The sequence below is a fragment of the Gopherus evgoodei genome, chromosome 14 (genome assembly GCF_007399415.2).
Source record: "Gopherus evgoodei ecotype Sinaloan lineage chromosome 14, rGopEvg1_v1.p, whole genome shotgun sequence".
NCBI lineage: Eukaryota > Metazoa > Chordata > Testudines > Testudinidae > Gopherus > Gopherus evgoodei.
In genome coordinates, this window is record NC_044335.1 from 13,345,745 (window position 1) to 13,368,280 (window position 22,536).

Below are 22,536 nucleotides of genomic sequence, written 5' to 3' on the forward strand. Positions count from 1 at the left end.
TTGCTGAGCGAGCCTCCAACGTCACAGGCACACTCGGGCGCATGCGTGACCGCTACCTGCCGCCTGCTACGTGCTTTCTGTACGTATCATCTGCCTCTCGTTTCCTCCCTACGCTAATTTCGTAGACCGACGCGCCAATTACGGAGTTTCCTCTACAAAGTCTCTGCTTGGTCGATCCTTTCCTTACGCAAATCGCGTAATTCCAGGCCGCCCACCCATGGCAACGCAGCTACCATAAGCGGATTTGGGCTTGGGGAGAGGACTTCCTTTTAAAATGGTTGCTTCCAACTTTCAGCGAGAAGCGACGACCATTTTAAAAGAAGCCCCACCCCCCCCCGTCGACGTGAGCGTGGCCTCGTAAGCGCGTCGCGTCGTATCCCTTCACTTCTCTCCGTTTTGCCAAAAATGGCCGGTGTCCAGATCACGTGGGCTCAGGAGGCCAATCATCTGCCTCAATTTTTAAAAAAATCAGCGGATTATAGTAATTGGCTGCTTTCCTTGTCACGTGGCCTCGATAGGCCAATCCTGGGCCTCCGCGGGCGGGAGCCTGAAAAGGAATCGAACTATCAGCAGCAGATCGTTTAATTATCTGTTGTACGGTACTGCTTGCCAGTAGTACGGTGGCGGGGGGGAGCCGTGCGTCAGTTGCTGGCTGTGAGTGGCCGGCGGTCACACGCTGTGTGTGCTGCGGCAGCACTGCCGGGTGCTGGACGGGGGGTCGCGCGGGGAGTGGGGGCGTGCAGCGGTCGCAGCCTTCTGTGTCCCGGCAACATTAGGAGGCGGGGGTGAGACTCGAGTGGCAGAGGCGGGGCTCGGGATGGGCCAATGGAGAGCAGCGGCGGTTTAAAGGGTATCCTAGGAGGGCGGTTTGAATTCAAACAGCTCGGGCGGTCGGGGCCGGCGGAGTGGTGACGGTGAGGGGAACACGGGGCTGGGAGGGATCTGGGAAAGGGGTCGCCTAGGGGCTGAGGAGAGAGAAGGGGCGTGGGGTAGGGAATGAGGATTCTAGTGGGAACCGGGCCGCAACGGGGACTTGGGGGCTACAAGGGTGGGGGCGGCTTTGGGGGGGGCTGCAGCAGGAGTGGATAGGGGCGCATGGAGCAGCAGGAGCGGGGCTTCACGGCTGGGGACCGCGTGGGGGATCCAGCAGGAGGGGGGCTTCACGGCTGGGGACCGCGTGGGGGGTGCAGCAGGAGGGGGGCTTCACGGCTGGGGACCGCGTGGGGGGGTGCAGCAGGAGGGGGGCTTCACGGCTGGGGACCGCGTGGGGGGGGTGCAGCAGGAGGGGGGCTTCACGGCTGGGGACCGCGTAGGGGGGTGCAGCAGGAGGGGGGCTTCACGGCTGGGGACCGCGTGGGGGGTGCAGCAGGAGGGGGGCTTCACGGCTGGGGACCGCGTGGGGGGTGCAGCAGGAGGGGGGCTTCACGGCTGGGGACCGCGTGGGAGGGTTCCATCAGGAGCGGGTAGGGACCGCGTGGGGGGGTGCAGCAGGCGGGGAAGTATTAAGCCTCTGCAGTTGCATTTGAGGCAGCTCGTGAGCAGCAGCTGTAGGGAAGTGAAGCGTTGTAATGGGGAGAGGGTTGCAGGGGGAGCTGGATTTGAGCGGTATAATGTGTCGGTTACAGTGCCAGGGGATTGTACTGGAGGAAGGGGCGGGGGGGCCACTGTAAAGGATACCGGGTTCCGAGACTCGGACTTTTCTGGCCAAAAGGAACCATTATGATCCTGATAGTAGTGGGAAGAGATTGTGCAGAGACCGGATGTGGGAGAATACCAGAGGCATGGGAGTGGGAAGACTCCATCTATGGTGGTGTCGGGTTTCGCTGGGGAGGGGAATTGAAGGTATGAAAACCGCAGTAGGGCATAGGTTGGTATAGAGTGTGGATGAGGAAGGCAGAGTGTGAGGATGGGGGTATGAGGAAGATGTGCAAGGGGTGATGAGGAAAAGGGTGCTCTGTATATAAGATATTTCTAGTTAATAATGTCCCTACATGAGATATCTCTGCAACTGAATGTTCTGTATTTAGGCAACATGGAGAAAAATGGTAAAGAGAACCACAATGGGCTCCCTGGTCACAGTGTCAAGGTAAAGTGGTCTTGCACACTTACTAGACAAATGCATTTTACTTGGCTTGATCATACGAGGACTATTAGCCTCTATAAATTCACTCCACAAATTATCAGTGACAATTATTGCTGAATCTTCATCAAATAGGTTCCCCTTTTTTTCCTGAAGTATTATACTCTGACACAGGGCATATTCTCCAAGCTACTCTGTCAGTAGCTCACTGCTGTGGAGACTTAGCCACCTGGAATACAACTTGTTAAGGCTTCTACAGATTGCTTCTCCATGCTGCTAGTGTTAAAATGTTTTCTTGTGGGGTGGCAGCCAGAATTGTGATATGGGTCTTTAAATATCTAAGACTGTGAACATCATGCTGGGATGTATTGATAGGAATGTTTCAAGCAAGACACAAGAAGTAATTCTTCCACTTCACTCAGCATTGATAAAGCCTCAGCTGGAGTATTGTGTTCAGTTCTGGGCATCATACTTTGGGAAGGATGTGAACAAATTAGAGAAAGTCCAATGGAGAGCAGCAAAAATGGTTTAAGGTATAGAAAAATAGACCTATGAGGAAAGATTGAAAAAATTGGACCTGCTTAGTCTAGAGAAGAGAGGGGGATATAAGTCTTCAAGTGTGTAAAAGGTAGTTAGAATGAAGAGGGTGATACATTGTTCTCCTTATCCTCTGAGGACAGGACAAGAAGTAGTGGGCTTAAATTGAAGCAAGGGAGATTTAGGTTAGATATTAGGAAAAACTTCCTAACTGTAAGGGTAGTTAAACACTGGAACAAATTGCTTAGGGAGGTTGTGTAATCTCTGTCATTAGAGGTTTTCAAGAACAGGTTTTAACAACAAGAATACCTGTCAGGGTGGTCTAGATAATACCTAGAGCATGTCTACAGTATAAAATTAAGTTGACTTAAGTCCATGTACGGCCACTGCAGTAATTAAAGCAGGGTTTCATATCCCTACTGTACTCTTTCTGCAGTGCACGTCTTCACTAGAAGCACTTTCCACCAGCTTAACTGTGTGGGGCATTATGGCACAGTGATAGCCGGGCCCTCCAGCGATGTAACGCTGTGTCTACATGGACAAAGCGTCAACCTAACTTCATCAATCTAAGCGCTCTGCCTCTCGTGGAGGTGGAATTAAGTCGATGTAGTGGGCAACTGACATCAGTGGAAGCTACCTTTTAGTGTAGATGCTTACAGAGTTAGGTTGATGAGAGCTGCCTTATGTCAACCTAACTCTAGTATAGACTAGGTCTTAGTCCTGACTCAGTGCAGGGGACTGGACTAGCTGACCTATCAATGTTCCTTTCAGTCTGACATTTCTATGATTTTATGATATCATCCTTTCTGTCTGATTTACTTTTTTTTTTAAACTCTTAATGGGTATATTAATTTATTATAATGGAGCTAATTAGTCCATGCACAGGTAGGAAAAAACAGTTGCCTGCTTGTATTAATAAGTGGACAGGACCAAGGAACAAACTACAGGAAAAGCAGAACTTCTAGTATGTTGTACTTGCCTCAACTGTAATTAAATGTGTTGGGTTTTTTAGACTCTACCCACCATTGGGGATGGTCCAAAACGGATCCCTGTACATCAGCAGCATCCTCAGAATAGGGTTCCTGGAGGTGGAATTCAAGCACAGCGTATTTTGTGTCCTTCAAATTTGGCTCAGCGAGTTCCTGTACAGTCACAAACTCAAAAATCTGTGCTATCAAACCAGAAACAGTCTCAAAACCAGCTGATGCAGCAGCCTCGTCCAACTTCTCTAGTTCAACCAATTTCTAGGCCTCAGGCTCCAAGTAAAAACAATGAGGAACCTCCACAGACCTCACTATCTGGTAAATATGACTGTAAATAAATGTTTCATCTTCAGTAATTTGCGGTCAGCTACAGCATATTAACTAAATCAGCATATATTCCTCCTGCATGCGTAAGAGATTGTCTAGTTTCACTTTGGGCCATAATCCTTTTCTATTATTTTTATTATCATAGCACCTGAGAGTCCTAATCATGGACCAGGACTCACCTGGGTTAGGTGCTGTGCAAGAACAGAACAAAAAGTCATTCCCTGACCAGAATACCTTATAAGCTACAAGAGAATGCTTTACTAATGGGAAGACAAGTTAGAAGGGTAGTACAGACTTGTACAGAAAGTTTTTTCCTGGATTAAAAAATCCCTTGTAGCTGTGATGCACTAACTAATGTGATGCTGCTTACTCTTTCATAGGCCAGCTTAGTATCTTATTCATATGAGACTAATATAGTTGTCACTGATGCTCAGATACCATGGTAATGGTTGCAGTAGGAGAAACAAAGGGCTTGGCTACACTTGCGAGTTAAAGTGTGATAAAGGAGCCCCAGGTGCACTAGCTCATTACCCATCCACACTGGCAAGGCACATACAGAGCTCAGACTTCACAGCTACAGCGCTCCTGGTACTCCATCTCGGTGAGTAGAATAAGGTTTGATGTGCCCCAGCGTCAGTGTGAACGAGGTGTTGCATTACTGTGCTCTGACCAGCCTCTGGAAAGGTCCCATACTCCCCTTAAGTCAAGTGTCCACTCTTGTATTTGTTTTGGATATGCCCTTTGAAAGCTCCGTTTAACATCTGGCATGCTTATCTGCTCTGAGACAAAGCAACCATTACTGTGGAATGCTGTGGGGGGGGGAGAGGTCTTCTGCTGTCTGAACTTAAAAGACAGCATGCTGACGTGCTCTCAGCCCCTCAAAACCCGACTTTTTCCCCTCCCATACACACAACACACTCCCTGTGACCCCCTCATCCCCCATTTGAGAAGCACGTTGAAGCCACTTGGATGCTGGGATAGCTACCACAATGCACTGCTCTCTGTGGCCATTGCAGGAGCTGCTAATGTGGCCACACCAGTGCGCTGTCAGCTGTCAGTGTGGACAGACTACAGCACTTTCCCTACTGCGCTCTACAAAGGCTGGTTTAACTCAAAGTGCTCTACATCTGCAAGTGTAGCCATGCCCTAAATAGGTTCAGGCTGTCCTTGGAGACTGAGCCTGGCTTGTATGCAAAACTTGGGAACCAGATTGAGAAAAATCATTTTGGAAGCAGACAGTGGTGGCAGTTGTGTTTATGAACTATAGTTATGAAGGTTCAATTCTCTTTATGTGTAGCAAAAAACCCTGAAGCAGAAGGGACATCCATCCAGAAAAATGAAGAAACAAAAAAGTAAGTCCATGGGTATGTTGCCATTGATGATTGTGGGGCCAGGGTTTCACTCTTTGTATTTAGGACTAAATAAGGTAGCAATTTGGATGCAAAGTATTTTGTCACTTAACCATGACTATTGTTTTGTAGTCCATTCATTATTAGGAATGCTGTCTCTGCATTTGTAAATACCACAAAATATTTTGGAGCTATGAATATGAGATACTTTCATGAAGTTCTAGGACATCTTTAATCTGTTTCATGACCTGATAAACCAGGGGTTGGCAGCCTTTCAGCAGTGGTGTGCCCCGTCTTCATTTATTCACTCTAATTCAAGGTTTCGCATGCCGGTAATACATTTAACATTTTTAGAACGTCTTTTTCTATAAGTCTATAATATATAACTAAACTATGGTTGTAAGTAAAGTAAATAAGGTTTTTAAAATGTTTAAGAAGCTTCATTTAAAATTAAATTAAAATGAAGAGCCTCCTGGACTGGTGGCCAGGACCTGGGCAGTGTGAGTGTCACTGAAAATCAGCTCGCCTGCCATAGGTTGCGTACCCCTGTGATAAACTATGAAAGCCTTTGCTCTTGAAGGTTATTTAAAAAAAAAGGAAAATCTCCATACTCTTTAGCCAAAAAAGAACGATATGCTTTTTATTTAAGAAACTATTCTGAGTGAAGATTTTTTTTTTTTTTCCTCCTTGTATGGAACACCACAACTTAATGGGATTTTTTTCCATGAAGCTTGACAAGATTTATATTTTGAAACTAAATGCAAAATGCCTCTTTCCAGACTCAAATCTTCTTCACGTATACGTGAACATAGGAAGAAAATGTATTAATAGCATGTGCTCAGTTTGCAAGAGCATGCGTACTAAATTAGGTGCATACGCTCTGGTATATCCCAACCGCTAATATGTGCGCACCTTGATTTGTGTGCACAAATTGGGCATTTGTGTCCATGCATGCTTTTTTCTTGGCACAGTCAATCTGGCTGTGTGCACTATTCCCTGCACAACTGAAGATTTGGATACAGAAATCTGAAAAGAGAACTGACCCTTACATATCGCATTCCTTTTCCAAAAGATAGGGTCAGTCACCCAAGAAATGCAGACCTGGAAAGGGGGAATACTTGGGGCCAGATTTTGATCTTGGTTAAATTGATATAAATGTGGAGTAACTCATTTGACTTCAGTGGAGTTATTCTGGGGCATTACCCCATGTATCAAGAAATTCTAGTCCCTGCTGTGACTTCTAGCAACTTAAAACTATTTAACTTTTTCATAGAAGGCAGTGGTGTCTTGATGACTTCGAAATTGGCCGTCCTCTGGGGAAAGGAAAGTTTGGAAATGTGTATCTGGCTCGTGAAAAGCAAAGTAAATTTATCCTAGCGCTGAAGGTGTTGTTTAAAACACAGCTGGAGAAAGCGGGAGTAGAACATCAGCTGCGGAGAGAAGTAGAAATACAGTCTCATCTTAGGTAAAATTTATCTAAAACTAGTTTTTTAGATATTCTTCCAGAGAATAGGGGAGACACAATGGAATCCAACTATCTCCTGACCCTGAATTAAAGGAGGCAGGTAGGAATATCATGTGAAGTTACTCTTTTGGGATGGCCTGGGCAAACCAGTCTCCTGTGTCACTTATATGATATTAGGGTAGATGCTCTAATTTTTGTACAGTGCCAAGCATTTTCTTGATATCTAACCAAGACATCTTACAGACTATCACATGTGCAGAACTTGCAATATGAATCTACAAGTCAGATTTTTTATGCTTTGCCACACCAACCTCTCAAAGCAGCAAGTCAATTGCATGTCTCTGTATTTTATCCTGACCCTTATGCAATGCATGAGGAAACAATTAAAGGAATTGGCCTTATAAACCCACTCTGTTGTCAAATATTATATAAGGGGACTTCTCCCACTTACTGCTCAGTTTTAGATGGCACAAGTCTGTACCGCTCCTTTAAATGTTCCTTAAACTTTCTAGTATTCTACGTTCTGGAGTGGGGGGAAAGGGAGATATTTAACATCCGTGAGGCTATGGCTACACTACAGAGATTACAGCGGCATACCTGCACCGATGCAGCTGCGCCACTATAGTGTTGCTAGTGCAGACCCTCTAAGCTGATGGGAGAGAGCTCTCCCATCGACTTAGCTACCACTTCTTGTGGAGGCTGGAATAATTATGTTGGCGGGAGAAGCTCTCCCATCAACATGGCACTGTCCACACTGGTGCTTAAGTTGGTATAACTTCTTGCTAAGAGGAGTGGCTTATTCACACTCCTGAGTGACCTAAGTTATACCAACATATACTTTGATCTTGGTAGCCTAGTTGGGAAGGCTGTCTAGAGAAGTGAGGTACACAGACAAGGTGCCTCTGAAAAGCTGTATAAAGACGGGAGGCGAGGGAGCTTAAACCTTTGCTCAATTGAGGAGAAAGGAAAGGAAAGGAAGTTAAAAATATGCACTCTAAGCTTTAGTAACTCCAGAATTGTAATTACTAACCTAAAAGCACTAAGATATACAGCAGGCGTGCCAAACAGAAGCACTCTGAGGTGAAATTTACAGAACTACACTCAAGAATTTACAGAACTACACTCAAGAAATTTCTTGAATGCCATGGCTGGCAGACTAAAAAAGTGTCTACAAAGTAAAATCAGTCAAAAGCTGATATGTCACTAGTGTAAACTGTAGGGAGTGATAACTCAGTCTAGCTCCTCCAGTGCATGAAACTCAAACTAGGTGCTAGTAACTATATAATATATAACTATATAACATCTATATAGTTAACCCCCCCCCCCCCCAAAAAAAAAAAAACCCAACCCCAAAACAAACAAACAACCCACCATATTTTGTTTCTGTATAGAGATGTCTTCTGGTAGAAAAATATACACATTTTCTTGCAGGCATCCCAATATTCTCAGGCTATATGGCTACTTCCATGATGCCACAAGAGTCTACCTAATTCTAGAATATGCACCTCGTGGAGAAGTCTACAAAGAGTTGCAGAAGCTAACCAAATTTGATGAGCAGAGAACTGCTACTGTAAGTGTCGCTAGTGTTGTTTTTTATCATCCACCAACTTTTTTCAACTGCAGCTATCTGAAGCACAAAGTTTAGACCTTTAGACCAAAATCTGACATTAGGTACATGAGTGCATCTCCACTGAAGTCAGTACATTTGGTAACTAAGAGCAGAACTGATTTTTTTTTTTTTTTTTAATCTTTAGTTTTGAAACTAGATATTTAGGAATCGTCTGGAAAGTTAGTCAGTATGTGCATCATGACAGTTCACTGTTGGCTGCTACTTTAGGGTCCTAGACATCTCAGGTATGTACAGAGGAGGGATGGGTGCTGTAGAGCAGAGGTTCTCAACATTTTTCTTTCTGAGGCCCCTCCAACCTGCTATAAAAACTCCAGTACCCACCTGTGCCGCCACAACTGTTTCCCTGCATATAAAAGGCAGGGGCAGCAAGCAGGGAAATTACTTGGGGCCTGTCGTCACAGGGGTGCCCTGTGAAGCTAAGTTGTTCAGGCTTCGGCTTCAGCCTTGGGGGGCAGGGCTTGGATCCCCAGGCTTCAGCCCCATGCGGTGGGGCTTTAACTTTCTGCCCTGGGCCACAGCAAGTCAAATGCTGTCCCTGCTTCGCGGATCTCCTGAAACCTGCTCGGGGGCGGGACTGGACCCCTAGTTGAGAACCACTGCTGTAGAGTACAGCACTAAGTAGTCAAAGGGGCTTAAAAGGGTGAACTAACAAAGTGTTAAAATAGACCTTACTGGGATGAAACTGACGACACGTCCAGTTTCACAATGGATGTCTAGATACCAAGTTCTCTAATAGTTAAGCTAAGGAGGTTACTAGGTCTTTAATGTATACTATTTCATGGGATCACTCTTTACAGTATATGACAGAATTGGCAGATGCTCTATCATACTGTCATTCAAAGAGAGTGATTCACAGAGACATCAAGCCAGAAAACTTGCTGCTTGGTTCTAATGGAGAGCTGAAGATTGCTGACTTTGGATGGTCTGTGCATGCTCCATCATCTAGGTAAGAACTCAGACACTACATACCCTATCATCTCTTGATGCGGCACAAAGCTTCATGGCTCTAAATAAAATCTTAGTATGTATTAAAGAACGTACACCACTGTCACAGCACTAATTGAAAAAGGATGGTGCATAGAGACTGAATCACACAACTGCAGCCAAGGCTTTGGAGCAGAGCCTGGAGTTGGAGCGTGGACCACTAGGTTTTTGCCTGGAGCCACAGTGGAGCACTTCAGAAGTATGATTGCTCCAAATCCCTGCCTGCAACTTGCCTAGAAATATGCACACTATATCACGAGAACCCCAAAACTGGTTGGTTTGCCCAGTTTACTTACAGGTTACCGTCCTACCTTCATCCCAATCCCCTTCAATGTGTTGGTGCAGAGTGTAGCAAGAAAGCACTGTATTTGGAGCCTTGCATGCCTCTGGGGAGAACAGTAGGATTTCCGTTGTTAATTCTCAAGAGCAGGGATTCTCAATCTTCGAGTCCCTCCAACACCTGTGCCATAACTGTTTTTCTGCATATAAAAGCCAGGGCTGGTGTTGGGGGATAGCAAGCAGGGCAATTGCCCGGGACCCCGTGCCACAGGGGCCACCTACGAAGCTACACTGCACAGGCTTCTGCTTCGGGTGGCAAGACTCAAGGCCCCAGGCTACAGTTCTATGCGGTAGGGCTTTGGCTTTCTGCCTTGACCTAAGTTCCCTCTAAGCTGCGCAGCTGCCTATTAAGCGCTGCACAGGTGCTTAGGGCTGCGGTATGGGGAGATGCCTCTCCCAAAGCCCCAGACCTGCCGTGGCAGCCCAGCCACAGACCTGCTGCGGCTGGAAGACGGGCACCCTAGCCCAGCCCCAAACCTGCCGGGGGACAAGCGCCCTGACCCAGCCCGTCCTGGACCTGCTGTGGCTGGGAGAGAGGTGCCTCTTCCCACTATAGCCCCGGGGAGCCCCACTGCACCCTAAACCCCTCATCCTCACCCCAGAGCCCACACTCCCAGCTGGAGCCCTTCCCCCCTGCATCCCAACCCTCTGCCCCAGCCCTGAGCCCGTTGTCCTTGGGCCCACACCCCAGCTCTGAGCCTCCTCCCACACTCTGAACCCCTCTGCCCCAGCCTGACACATGAATTTTATGTGCACCAGTACGGAGGTGATGTGCACATAACATTCATTCTGCACATGGGTGGGAAAAATTAGAGGGAACACTGGCCCTGAACCCCAACAAGTCTTAACACTGGCCCTACTTGGTTCCCCCTCCACCCCCATCTGCTTGCAGTTCCCCAGGGGGCCCCTGGTTAAGAACCACTGCTCAAGAGTACAGACCTGCCCCCTCTGTCATTGTCCAATGTGTGAAAGTTGAAGTGAGCTCTTTGGAGTAAAGGGAGCATCAACTACTATGTGTACTTACACAAGGAAGTGCATAACACCAAGTTATCAGTACAGATGTTGCCCTCAAGATGGAGTCTACAAGTTAATCTACTTATATGAACTTGATAGTTAAGTATAAGAGAAACTAGAATTTGTGGGTGGAAGCTGGTACTATCAAAGTAACTTTGAGTGACTCTTAGGGTATAGCTACACTTGCAGCTGTACAGCACTGTCGTGGGAGTGCTCCCGCAGCAGTGCTTTTAAGCGCTGTAACTTGCTGCACTCGGGGGTGTTTTTTCACACCCCTGAGAAAGTTGCAGCGCTGTAAAGTGCCAGTGTAGCCAAGGCCTTAGAAATGGAGAATACTGCTGCATAAAGACAAAACTATAGTTTCTGTATGAAGCCATTTGTATGTGTTTTAGAAGGACAACTCTTTGTGGTACACTTGACTACTTGCCTCCTGAAATGATTGAAGGGAGAACACATGACGAAAAGGTGGATCTCTGGAGCCTGGGGGTTCTGTGCTATGAATTTCTAGTAGGGAAACCTCCTTTTGAGGCAGAGACATACCAGGAAACTTACAGAAGTATTTCAAAGGCAAGTATTGGGTCACTTTCATTTCTTCCTTCTAAGTCACCTATTCAGTGACATTAAATAGATATGGGGTGATAAAACTTAAACTGTGTTTTCTCAACTATTTACAGGAAGGAAAATGGGGCCTCAATTTCCTGTGGTTTCCCCTGGCTAATCAAAGAGCAGCCTAGCAGCTCTGATACATCAGGAATTACCCTGATTCTATCTAAATCAATCTTTGGAGAAGGCTGGTTTCTTCTCTTAATATGGGCTGTAACCCCGTGTAAATTAACATACAAGCCACAGCAAAACTTGTACTGTCAGTGGGAGGTGTGCATAAAAATCAATGTAGTAAATAACATTCAGTTACCTGTAACTTTGTTCAGTACGCTGTTGCTACATTCATCATCCCTCTGAGGGAAAATAGTCACTTTTAGGACCACTACTTTCCTTTGTTTCTCTTCCTTCTCCTATGCCAGGATTTCCCCTCCCTTTCCCTTTTTCTCTTTTCCCTACAGTAATTCCCTTTTTTTCTCCTCCAGAGGCTTCTTATCTCTTTTTTTCCATTTCAGCTACTAGAAATGAGTGATTGAATAGTTGAATTCTGGCATTTAAGGTGCCATTGGTATTTAGATTTACCCTAGTTTCATGGGAGCGTTGGGTCAAATTTGTAACTTCATCAGTGTTTCAGGCTGCATGAAGGCTTCTACTTGCTTCACATATGTAAGGTTGCTTTAGTAATTATGAGGACAACAAAATTTCTAGTTCAGTGTCTCACACTGAATTGGTTCACGTACCACCTTCTTAAAAATCATTGTGAAGTGAATGGATGGAACACGAAGCTACATGTACCACGTTTTAGGGATTCCTGGTTTTACTCCTGGGGGAATTCTGTGCCACTGCACAATGCAGAATTTCTTTTCCCCCACAGAAATTGGCTGCAGTGCTGCTGGACCTGACAGAGCCTAGCTTGTGCATAGAAGACACTGTGGTGGGAGGGGGAGGGAGCTAGAGGGTTCCTGGCAGCTGCAGTTCCCCATGTGCCCTGAGCGAAGGAGACAGCAGTGTGCAGGAAACTCCACACAAGCTTGGGACCCACTGTCAGGCTGTTTCTCTTGCTGGATCCCTGGGTTCTGAGGGGTGGGAGGTCTCTGGGCTGGGGCACAGCTGGGCTCTGGGGTGTAAGAGGGTGGGGGTGTGGGCTGGGTGGGGGGCATGGCTGGGATTTGGTGAGGAGGAGGTGTGAGTATCTGGGTTTGGGGGGCCCTGGCTGGGCTCCAAGAGGGAAGGGTGTGAGTATCTGGCCACTCGGCTAGGCTGTGGGAGTGAGCAGAGAAACAGGAACTGGGCTGTCATAAGGATTTCTTTAATTCTCTACTCCTGGGGGAAAATTTTGTCTGTATTGTTACAGGCATACTTGGTGACAGGTATTTTGAAATAAATTGCCAAAATAACTGAAAATTGGAGTGATCATGTAGTATTATTTTGACTCTCATAATTTGCATAATTTTTAAATATTGTGTACAGAATTTAACTTTTTTTTGGTGCAGAATTCCCTCAGGAGTAACCTGGTTTGCTTCTGTATAGTTGAAATGTGACATGAAGCTAAGGGGGAAAAAAATCAGTCGGATCTCATGGGCTGATGGATAACACTCTTCTAAACTTTCCTTTGGCTCATCTACATCCCAGTATTCTCTGCTTTACTCCCTGTACAACTACAAACAATTTCTAACACCTGGAAATGTTAGTTCTATATTTACCACTAGAATCCTAACTTATTGCTTGTTTTTAGGTGGAATTCAGAGTTCCTCCTTTTGTAACAGAGGGAGCTAAGGACTTAATTGTAAAGCTCCTGAAGCATAATCCATATCATCGGCTGCCACTGAAAGACGTACTTGCACACCCATGGATTACCACAAACTCTACAAAACAACCAAGCAGCCGGAAGAGTGAGGCTGCTACCAGTAACAGAACACCATCTTAGCAAGGTGTCCCTTTCATACTATAAACAATCTCAAATGAACCATAAACAAAAAGAGCCTTGTAACCATGACTACTGTAATGCAGCCAGTAAAGGTTGCTTGCAAGGAGACTTTAATAAAAGACCTGCTAATTAAAACAGACTGGGGGAGTGCAGAACAATTCAGTTGTGTGAGCTATTTACCATTTTAAACTCTCTCCTATTGTAACAGAGAACTTTTTTATATATATAGAGAGAGCAGTTTGACAAGAAGTGCACTTAAAGAAGTTGATAGAATATTAGCTAACATACTTGAAGTCCAGTTTGCATATGGGTCATAGGTATCAAGATGAGGCAAAGCTAAACATTGTGTTCTTGCCAAGGGCCCTATGATGTGATCAGTCTTAATTTTTGGCTCATGCTTCCCAATAGCAAGAGACAGTTGTGGTTCTGGGTATCTGTCATGGTCAAATAGTGCAATAGTAAATCCTTGAGTTACCTGCATTCTAATTTATTGGGCTGCTAAGGTTATCACAAATGTGCAGTGATCTGAAGTTGAGTGAAAACATGAATGTGCCTCTTCATAAATGTGTCCTAATAATTGTGTGCATTTCTTGCTTCTGTGTACTCTTTGGCCTGTTGTTGTCTTGAGGGGTGAGGCACTTAAAACTTGTTAAATAAAGACTTGTTACATTTTGACAGGATGGTAAGGTTTACTTTATTGCACATACTGCTGAACCTATTAGACATCAACATTCTTAAACCAGAAAAATATAGCAAAATGTATCAAACTAAAATGTAGACACTTCCTATTCTATGAAACATAAGAGCCTGATCTCAGACACTAGTATGTTTTGTAGAGCCTAGTGACTTTACTGTACAGTTCCATGGAGGGGTCATTAGCAATTGCTTCAAATCGTTATTGTTCAGCTAAGTTATTGGTGTAACTGCTGTAAGACTAGTGTTGAGGTAAAGAGTGAAGGGTGGGAGTAGGCTAATAATTCTTAAACAAAACTAGCTTTTCATAACTAATATGGAAGCATTTATACTAATTAAAGTAACCCTTGCAGCACTATAACTGCATAGTGTGCATCAATTTAAATGACTTAAGGACCCACCTGTGTTTTAAAAACAAGTTACTAAAACTTCTGCCCTAACCAGCATAGGGAACAGCAATGAAGGGGTGGTGTGTGTGTCTGCCTTAACTGGCAGGGTTTAAAAATGTGAATACAAGGAAGGTGGTTAGTGCTGAAATGTCAAACTCTACAAAGTTTGGTATCCTTAATCTACAGGTAATAAACTCATGTTAATTTTCCTTTGCATGTTGTCATGCTGCAAGGAAAATCCAAAACCTGAGATGGAAAGAGGTGCCAGTAGTAGCTTGTTTATGGATCTGTGGATATGTTTGTCTAAAGTTTCTGTATTGAATTAACTAAGCTAGTAGAAAAAGAAGCTCAAAGTGCTTCAACTCGCTACTGTGGATACAGTAACCAAGACTTCCACATGTAAAGGTGAGCACTGAGGCACTTGAATGATGTCTGTGGTTAGAAGTGAGCTAATGTTTTGGCTTGCAGTCATCTCTCCTGTCAGTTTCCAGTGAAGTGTCTCAGACTGCATCCACAGAAGGGAATAAGTGTATTCTTACATCATGTTAGCAAGACAGTCTAGTTTTAATGTGTCAGTATGTACAGAAACACTAGTAGGGAGCCTGTAGAACTCATTTTTTTCAAGATGCCACTGCATTAGGGATCTTGTTTAAGTGCGACATGCCTATAGTTGCCTCTTGCTCTTTGGCCTTCCTCACAAGGTCAGTTAATGGGTTCCCAGAACATAGTAATTGCACTGTTTCACAAAACTGGGCAGCACTAGGAAGCCAGCATTTACATCCAGCTTGCAGCTAAGGTATAGGTAGACAAGTAGCAGCGGGTGAGCTAAGCAACTTGGAGATAAGGGGAGAAGCTGAGCTCAGGAAAAAGCAACTGAAGTGACTAGTTCTTTTCTTGGAGGCACACAACAGGAAAGAGGTTCTGAAGATCACTTAAGCAGTAATGCAGAAGTCCAGATAGTGGTCCCATCCCATTATCAAAACATCCTAGATTAATTTTCTATAGATTATTTTCTAGCTATGATCTAATTGCTACTCCTGGGTGAATTCTGTGCACAATATTTTAAATGTCTGCAAACTGTCAAACAACACTAAATGCTCACAGTACTTTTAATTGGGTAATTTGTTTCAAAATACCTGTCAGCAAGTAATATAGAGAGACAAAAAAAAATTCCCCCAGGAGCAGAGAGTTAAAGAAACTCCCTTTGACAATCCAGTTCCTGGTTCTCTGCCCCTTCCCTGAGCCCAGATGGGTGGCCAGAAACCCATATCCCCTGAGCCCAGCCATGGCCCCCCTCAGCCTAGATACCCGCATTCCCTCCTCACCAAAGCCCAGGGATCCCAAAGGAGAAACAACCTGATGGTGGGTCCCAGGCTTGTGTGGAGTTTCCTGCACACTGATGTCTCCTCAGGAAACTGCAGCTGCTCAGAACCCTCTAGCTCCCTCTCTCTTCCCCACCAGGCACTGTCTTCTATGTGCAAGCTGGGCTCTGCAGCTACCACCACTGCAGCTGATTTCTGTGGGGGAAATTCTGCATTGCAATGGTGCTGAATTCCCCCAGGAGTAAATTGCATGTGATGGGGCAAAATGGGAAAAGGATATTATAGGGGAAAAAATTATGTTGCCACAGGATTTGATCCTGCAGTGAGTATATACAGGACCCCCGTCTTCAACAATTTCAGTGGGAATCTGTGCAATCGCTGGTCCATGCCTATGATTCTCAGTCTTCACTTTTACAAGATGCAGTGATGCAACTCTACTTAAGTACTGCTGTTTCACATGCAATAAATTTTCCACTGCACATTGCTTTGGTGTTTGGGGGGACCAGGGTTTTTACAATTGTATACATATAATTTAGTTTATGGAATTGCAATGCATACAAGCCTAAGATATTTCTTAGTGGGAAAATAACTAGAAGGGAAAAAAAAAAATTTATTGTATTTTCTACCAGTGTTGACAATTCTATAAGACCTTTACCACTGTTTCACAAACTAATTGTTTTCAAGCTTACAAATGATTCAGAAATTCAAAATATATTCTTGATTTAAAGTACATTGCAAAAAGGTTAATCTAAACGAAGGTTGCAAATGACAGTTTTTACAACCAGATTTGTCTAATTCAGAGGTAAAAAATAGTGTGTCAATCTGATTTAAAGGGGACAAATGCAGTTTAGTTACTTTACTCAGCAAATGAAATTAACTTTTAAAATATAAGCAGTGCCTGGCATGCTGGTGACTTTTAAAGCAACCACAAACCACTTTCCAGAAACCTCAAAATCATGACTGCATTACAGGAAGTAACAGATAGAAGGACTGGAATGCTACTTGTTTTTCTAATAGTGATAATAGAAAAATACACATTTTACTTAGAAATGAAAAAATAAAGTGATGTGACACTTTGAATACTTTAAAAAGTAGAATTTTTTGTATCTTGCAGAGTCACTTTTTGATATTAATGATATAGCAACGGTACTAAAGATCAGAGAACTCTAAAGCAATAAAGAGCCCATCAGAGAAAATGGCTCTATTAGAAATAATTATGGGAAAGGGAATAAAACCAAAAATGTTTCCCTTTAAAAAAAAATAAATCAGTGTTTGACCTTGAGTACAATGTCTAAATTTCCTTAAAATCCCCCAAATGTTTTAGCAGCTAGCAAATTGTAGGAGACTAGGGAAGTTACTGTTAAGAATTAACAATGCAACAACTCCACCACCACCTTCAATGGTTACTTAAAAATATTTCAATTTTAGCCAGAAAGTCTATTATTCAGTAGCATCACCAGAAGGCAATTTCAATAAAAAAGTCAAAACATTCCAGCAATTAAAATAAAATGTAAACTGCTTGATAAGCTGATTTCAGGGTTACTTATGGACTCAGTCACAAACTAGCTTACACACCACTGCAGGGATGTGAGGCACCTCATTTTGCCTCTGCACAAACTACCTGCAGCATGGGTCACAATACAAGAGGGAATACAGCCACCTAGGAGCAGCTAACTCCTAGCCAGGCAGTGAGCCGGCCAGAGCAGCAGAACAGGTGGACAAGGTGATTTAAGCTACATTAGAAAGAAGGCTGGCACAGCTTACATCTCCCATGGAGCAAAGAGGAAGCAGGGACCACACTGCAACTCTTTGTCACAATATGGCCTCTGCTCCTAGGGTAGTGCAGTTATATGCGTCCCCTTACTCAGGGCAGCTTGCAAGCTGCCAGTCTAGCCCTAAATCATCAAAATCCCTTGAGGCATACGCTAACTCTGTATTGCATAGCTATATGTACCACATTATGATAGGAACATTGTCACAGTAGTAAAATATTTTAAGAAGCAATTTTCAACCAATTATTTAAAAGGATAAATAAGTTTATAATAATGCAATTTTGACAGCTCCTTAGGTCTTTGCACTTCCCTCAGCTTGGAGGGTGAAGCTAAACTAATCTGTTTATATTCCATTTCACTTGCATTATGCTACAGTGTTCGTTTTACCAACACTGCAGAGGAACATCCAGATTAAACTACTGAGACTATTTCTATTTCATTTTGTAATTAAAAACAAAAAAATCTAAATCTTGGGCCTAAAATTACTACCAAGTGCTCATTTAGGTCAATCTCACTTAGGGCAGGTCTACACTACAGGGTTAAGTTGACCTAAGTGTCTAAGTGAAAAACAAAGCTGGACCTGATGTAGCTTAGGTCGACTTACTGTCGTGCCTACACTGCGCTGGGTCGACAGGAGAAGCTTTCCTGTCAACTTTCCAGTACTCCACCAGAATGAGAAGCATAAGGTGTCGACGAGAGAGTGATCTGTGGTCAATTTAGCGGGTCTTCACTGGACCTGCTAAATAAACGCCCCCAGTGGATTGATTGCGGCAGCATTGATCCACGATAAGTGTAGACATACCCTTGACATCACTGTAATGCTTCTGCAGTGCAAGAGCAATGTAGCACATTGGTAAGTGTTCGGAATTTACTGTAGAGATCAGAACTAAGCTTTTTTTCTGTTCACATTAAAATAGTTAATATGCATCCCATAGTAGGTAGCTCAGACCTGCAGATTTCTTGGCTTGATGAAGTATAGACATTGCAGCAGTTTGTAGAAACATGCCATATTGAGTTGTGAACAGCAAGCCAAATGGACAACTCAAACATCTAAGGAAACAGCACTTTAAAATGGTATCTGATGTGAGCTAACCAATAAACAGTCCTAAAAGTATAGATCATTCCCATATTAAGTCTTCCTTAGGGCTTGTCTACATCAGAAAGTTGCAGCGCTGGTGAGGGAGTTACAGCGCTGCAACTTTGAGAGTGTCCACATCTGCAGGGCATCACCAGCGCTGCAACTCCCTCTTTGCAGCGCTGGCCGTACTCCCGTTTTGTCTCGGGTGTAGAGGATCCAGCGCTGGTGATCCAGCGCTGGTAATGCAATGTAGACACTCACCAGCGCTTTTCTTGACCTCCGTGGAAGGAGGAAGCCTCTGGTAATCAAGCTGGTTTCCTTTCCCGGTTTGCCCTCTCGGTCCCGGAGCCAGCCAGCAAACCGCAGGGAAGGAGACCTGCTTGCTCGGGGTTCCGGGACCGAGAGAGCAAACCGCGGCGTTCCCGGTTTGCTCTCTCGGTCCCGGAGCCAGCCAGCAAACCGCGGGGAAGGAGACCTGCTTGCTCGGGGTTCCGGGACCGAGAGAGCAAACCGGGAACGCCGCGGTTTGCTCTCTCGGTCCCGGAACCCCGAGCAAGCAGGTCTCCTTCCCTGCGGTTTGCTGGCTGGCTCCGGGACCGAGAGAGCAAACCGCGGCGAAGCTGGTTTCCTTTCCCGGTTTGCTCTCTCGGTCCCGGAGCCAGCCAGCAAACCGCGGGGAAGGAGACCTGCTTGCTCGGGGTTCCGGGACCGAGAGAGCAAACCGGGAAAGGAAACCAGCTTCGCCGCGGTTTGCTCTCTCGGTCCCGGAACCCCGAGCAAGCAGGTCTCCTTCCCCGCGGTTTGCTGGCTGGCTCCGGGACCGAGAGAGCAAACCGCGGCGTTCCCGGTTTGCTCTCTCGGTCCCGGAACCCCGAGCAAGCAGGTCTCCTTCCCCGCGGTTTGCTGGCTGGCTCCGGGACCGAGAGAGCAAACCGCGGCGTTCCCGGTTTGCTCTCTCGGTCCCGGAACCCCGAGCAAGCAGGTCTCCTTCCCCGCGGTTTGCTGGCTGGCTCCGGGACCGAGAGAGCAAACCGCGGCGTTCCCGGTTTGCTCTCTCGGTCCCGGAACCCCGAGCAAGCAGGTCTCCTTCCCTGCGGTTTGCTGGCTGGCTCCGGGACCGAGAGAGCAAACCGCGGCGAAGCTGGTTTCCTTTCCCGGTTTGCTCTCTCGGTCCCGGAACCCCCCTTGAAGCCGCCCAACAGCGCTGCAGTGTGGCCACATCTAACACCACTTGCAGCGCTGGTTGCTGTAAGTGTGGCCACTCTGCAGCGCTGGCCCTATACAGCTGTACTAATACAGCTGTAACAACCAGCGCTGCAAAATTTTAGATGTAGGCATGGCCTTAGTTTAATATAAGAATCAAGTAACTAGCTGGTGCACACAACAGTCTGCAAAATTATAGCATATGGACTTCAGGAATGTATATGAGCTTCTGCAGGGGTTGAGAACATGCTACAGCTTGGTTCCAGTTATAAACATGTCTGCTAATACAGGGCCTGATCCACCACATCAAAGCCTATCGGAGTTTTGCCACTGACTTCAATGGGCTTTGGATCATGCCCACAGACTGAAATTGTGGTCCTCTTGAAGTCAGTAACAAAACTTCCATTGATTACAGGGGAGTCAGGATTTCACTCACTCAAATAGTCTACAGCACTCTAGTATAAATAAGATTCCAGTAGGGCAAGCTGCTAGCCAACCAGGACAGTGAACTTACATCCATACAACTTAGAAGTATGGAAGTACAGCATGGCAAGAGTGTCTTTTCAGAGCAACAAATTATACTAAGATATGTTCTAAACAGTTTTCTCATTGGTAGGTAAGTGCTTATGTTATCACTTGCAGGAGTTTTCAGATACCATTTTAACAAAGTTCTCAAGGGAACAGAAAGAAAGCAAAGTGGATATCATTTTCCCGAAAGAAACACTTACCTGAAAAGACAAGTCAAAAATGCAAGATGAGATCAGTACTAACATGAGTCCAAACAGGGTAACTGCAGTTGCACAGCACTTCAAAAAGCTATATGAACATGACTCTTGAAATCTTTTTTTAAATCATGGGTTTGAGGCAGGAGGTTTGAAGAAACCAATCTTACGGAAATATCGGACAAGGAATGGCACAGAAACTAAGGTAATGCTGATTCGGACTGGAGCAAACACTTTGTGAATAGCGTAGGCCAACACAAATGTGCTTGTACCAGCAGCCAGTTTGGAGTGCACCAATGCTTCATTGAATCCAAGTTTTAGGAGAACTGCGGTCATGTCCACACCACTGGGGAAGGAAAAAGGAAAAAAGAATTTATTGTAATTTTTTTGTTTTTTAAAAATCAAAAAGTTGTACCCATTCCCTTATGTTAGTAAAGGGATCTTTTGATTACTTAGGATAATCTGGGAACTTATGCGTCTGTTCCCGAACTGAACACCTACCTTAGTTACAGCAGAACAGTGTTAATGTTTACGTCATTACTTAAAGTAAAGCAGTTAAACAGTGTGCCAGATTCTGATTTCATACAATGGATGAGTTTCTAAAATGGAGCCACTCTAGGTTTATACTGCTCTCACTGAGATTAGATTGCAATCTTTCTGACAATTCAGGAGGCCCATGCTGTTTGACATTTCCCTTTTTCTATGTAAAATCAAAAACCTAAAGCACAGATGCATTAAGAAATTAAAATTCCAACAAATACAATAAACTGATGGACTTAAAGAGGCACCATCAACTAGAAATCTAATCAATTATAAATTGTAACTTGAGATACTACATTTGTCTCTGAGCCCTCCCATACCTCCTAGCTAATTTTTGTGGTTTTACAAGTTTTTATTTTTTTTAAACATTTTTCCTCTTCCCCTATGGCTGTGTGAAAGGCCCACACAACATGCAGAAACTGAAAAAGCACAAAGTGCTGTCAAATGCATAGTGTGATATTTTTGACAACTTCATATGATGCCTGTTACGAGAATAGGAAACAACTTTTCAGACTGAAGTGTGATATCTCCCCTTTCCAGATTGGTGTCCCTATAAAACCAAATACCTTCTCATTCATCCCCCTTTCTCTGCTTTCACAATCGTACAGCTGCAGCATCAGCCCAATAGTCAGATGAGATCCCTTCCAGCCCTACATTTTTATTATTTTTTAACTGTAAGGGACTTAAGAGGTCACCTAGACCAGGGGTCGGCAACCTTTCAGCAGTGCTGTGCCGAATCTTCATTTATTCCCTCTAATCTAAGGTTTTGCATGCTGGTAATACATTTTAACATTTTTAGAAAGTCTCTTTCTACATGTCTATAATATATAACTAAACTATTGTTGTATGTAAAGTAAATAAGGTTTTCAAAATGTTTAAGAAGCTTCATTTAAAATTAAATTAAAATGCAGAGCGCCCTGGACTGGTGGCCAGGACCTGGGTAGTGCGAGTGCCACTGAAAACCAGCTCACATGCCGCCTTCGGCACCCGTGCCATAGGTAGCCTGCCCCTGACCTAGACCATCCCCAACAGGTGTTTGCCTAACCTGTTCTTAAAAACCTCCAATGACAAGGATTCCACAACCTCCCTAGATAACATCCCTGTTCTATTATTCTACCTTCTGAATTAAAAAAAATAATTGGAAGTTTGTAAATAATCTTTACAAGATTTAAAGTTTAACCAACGTGCAAAATGAAACAGACCACCTGTAAATCTGACCTAGAGTAAGACAACAAACATCATGCTGAAAGTTCGCTAATGGAGGAGTAAAAAGGCTGTTTGAATGCTGAATAACTTAGTGAAAACAGACCAAAGGAAAGAAAGAGGGACTTGTCCACTCCTGCCATCGATCAGTCACGTATACATTGCAGATAAGGAAGCCACAACCATTTTCAATTGTCTAGAATAGGCTCTAAATTCTGGAGTATTTCCCACATGACATTGCAATGGTCCACTTTTTCCCACTGCACTTCTCACACTTGGCCATACAATTAGACTTAGCAGGATTTGATTTACGTCCTTAGTCATTGGTAAGTGTGCAGGAATCTGGTGTCACTGGCCTCACAGCTGTGCAGGGAGCCCT

At 44.6% G+C, this 22,536-nt stretch overlaps 2 protein-coding genes across 9 annotated transcripts in view; one reads left to right on the forward strand and one right to left on the reverse strand.

Moving 5' to 3' along the window:
• On the forward strand, positions 1 to 17,003 carry AURKA (aurora kinase A). Of its 7 annotated transcripts, none has more exons than XM_030533274.1 (9): positions 1 to 79; positions 2,028 to 2,086; positions 3,630 to 3,918; positions 5,225 to 5,279; positions 6,550 to 6,741; positions 8,173 to 8,311; positions 9,169 to 9,317; positions 11,101 to 11,275; positions 13,044 to 17,003. In XM_030533274.1, the coding sequence occupies exons 2-9, from the start codon at positions 2,033 to 2,035 to the stop codon at positions 13,233 to 13,235; spliced, it is 1,245 nt and encodes a 414-aa protein (XP_030389134.1). In that variant the 5' UTR covers positions 1 to 79; positions 2,028 to 2,032; the 3' UTR covers positions 13,236 to 17,003. The 7 variants fall into 7 exon arrangements, with proteins under 7 accessions (XP_030389134.1, XP_030389130.1, XP_030389131.1 ...); XM_030533270.1 differs by lacking the exon at positions 1 to 79 and adding an exon at positions 563 to 679 and having other exon boundaries at positions 2,025 to 2,086; XM_030533271.1 differs by lacking the exon at positions 1 to 79 and adding an exon at positions 563 to 654.
• Positions 6,621 to 22,536, reverse strand: part of FAM210B (family with sequence similarity 210 member B) — a 21,721-nt gene continuing 5,805 nt past the window's right edge. The window contains exons 3-4 of one of the 2 annotated variants that reach the window (XR_003996509.1): positions 20,421 to 20,760; positions 6,621 to 6,706 (exon numbers count right to left, since the gene is read on the reverse strand). Coding sequence is in view for 1 of the 2 variants with exons in the window: in XM_030533277.1 (XP_030389137.1) it covers positions 20,544 to 20,760 (217 nt within the window). In the remaining variant the exon portion in view is untranslated. Of the gene's footprint in view, positions 6,707 to 19,830; positions 20,761 to 22,536 lie in introns of those variants that run through there. The other variant, XM_030533277.1, reaches the window with a different exon arrangement.

Coding starts and splice junctions, on each gene's coding strand:
- AURKA (XM_030533268.1), top strand. CDS start 1,761: ATGTGGGAGAATACCAGAGGCATGGGAGTGGGAAGACTCCATCTATGG. Junction 2,087..3,629: donor TCCCTGGTCACAGTGTCAAG/GTAAAGTGGTCT, acceptor TGGGTTTTTTAG/ACTCTACCCACCATTGGGGA. Junction 5,280..6,549: donor AAAAATGAAGAAACAAAAAA/GTAAGTCCATGG, acceptor ACTTTTTCATAG/AAGGCAGTGGTGTCTTGATG.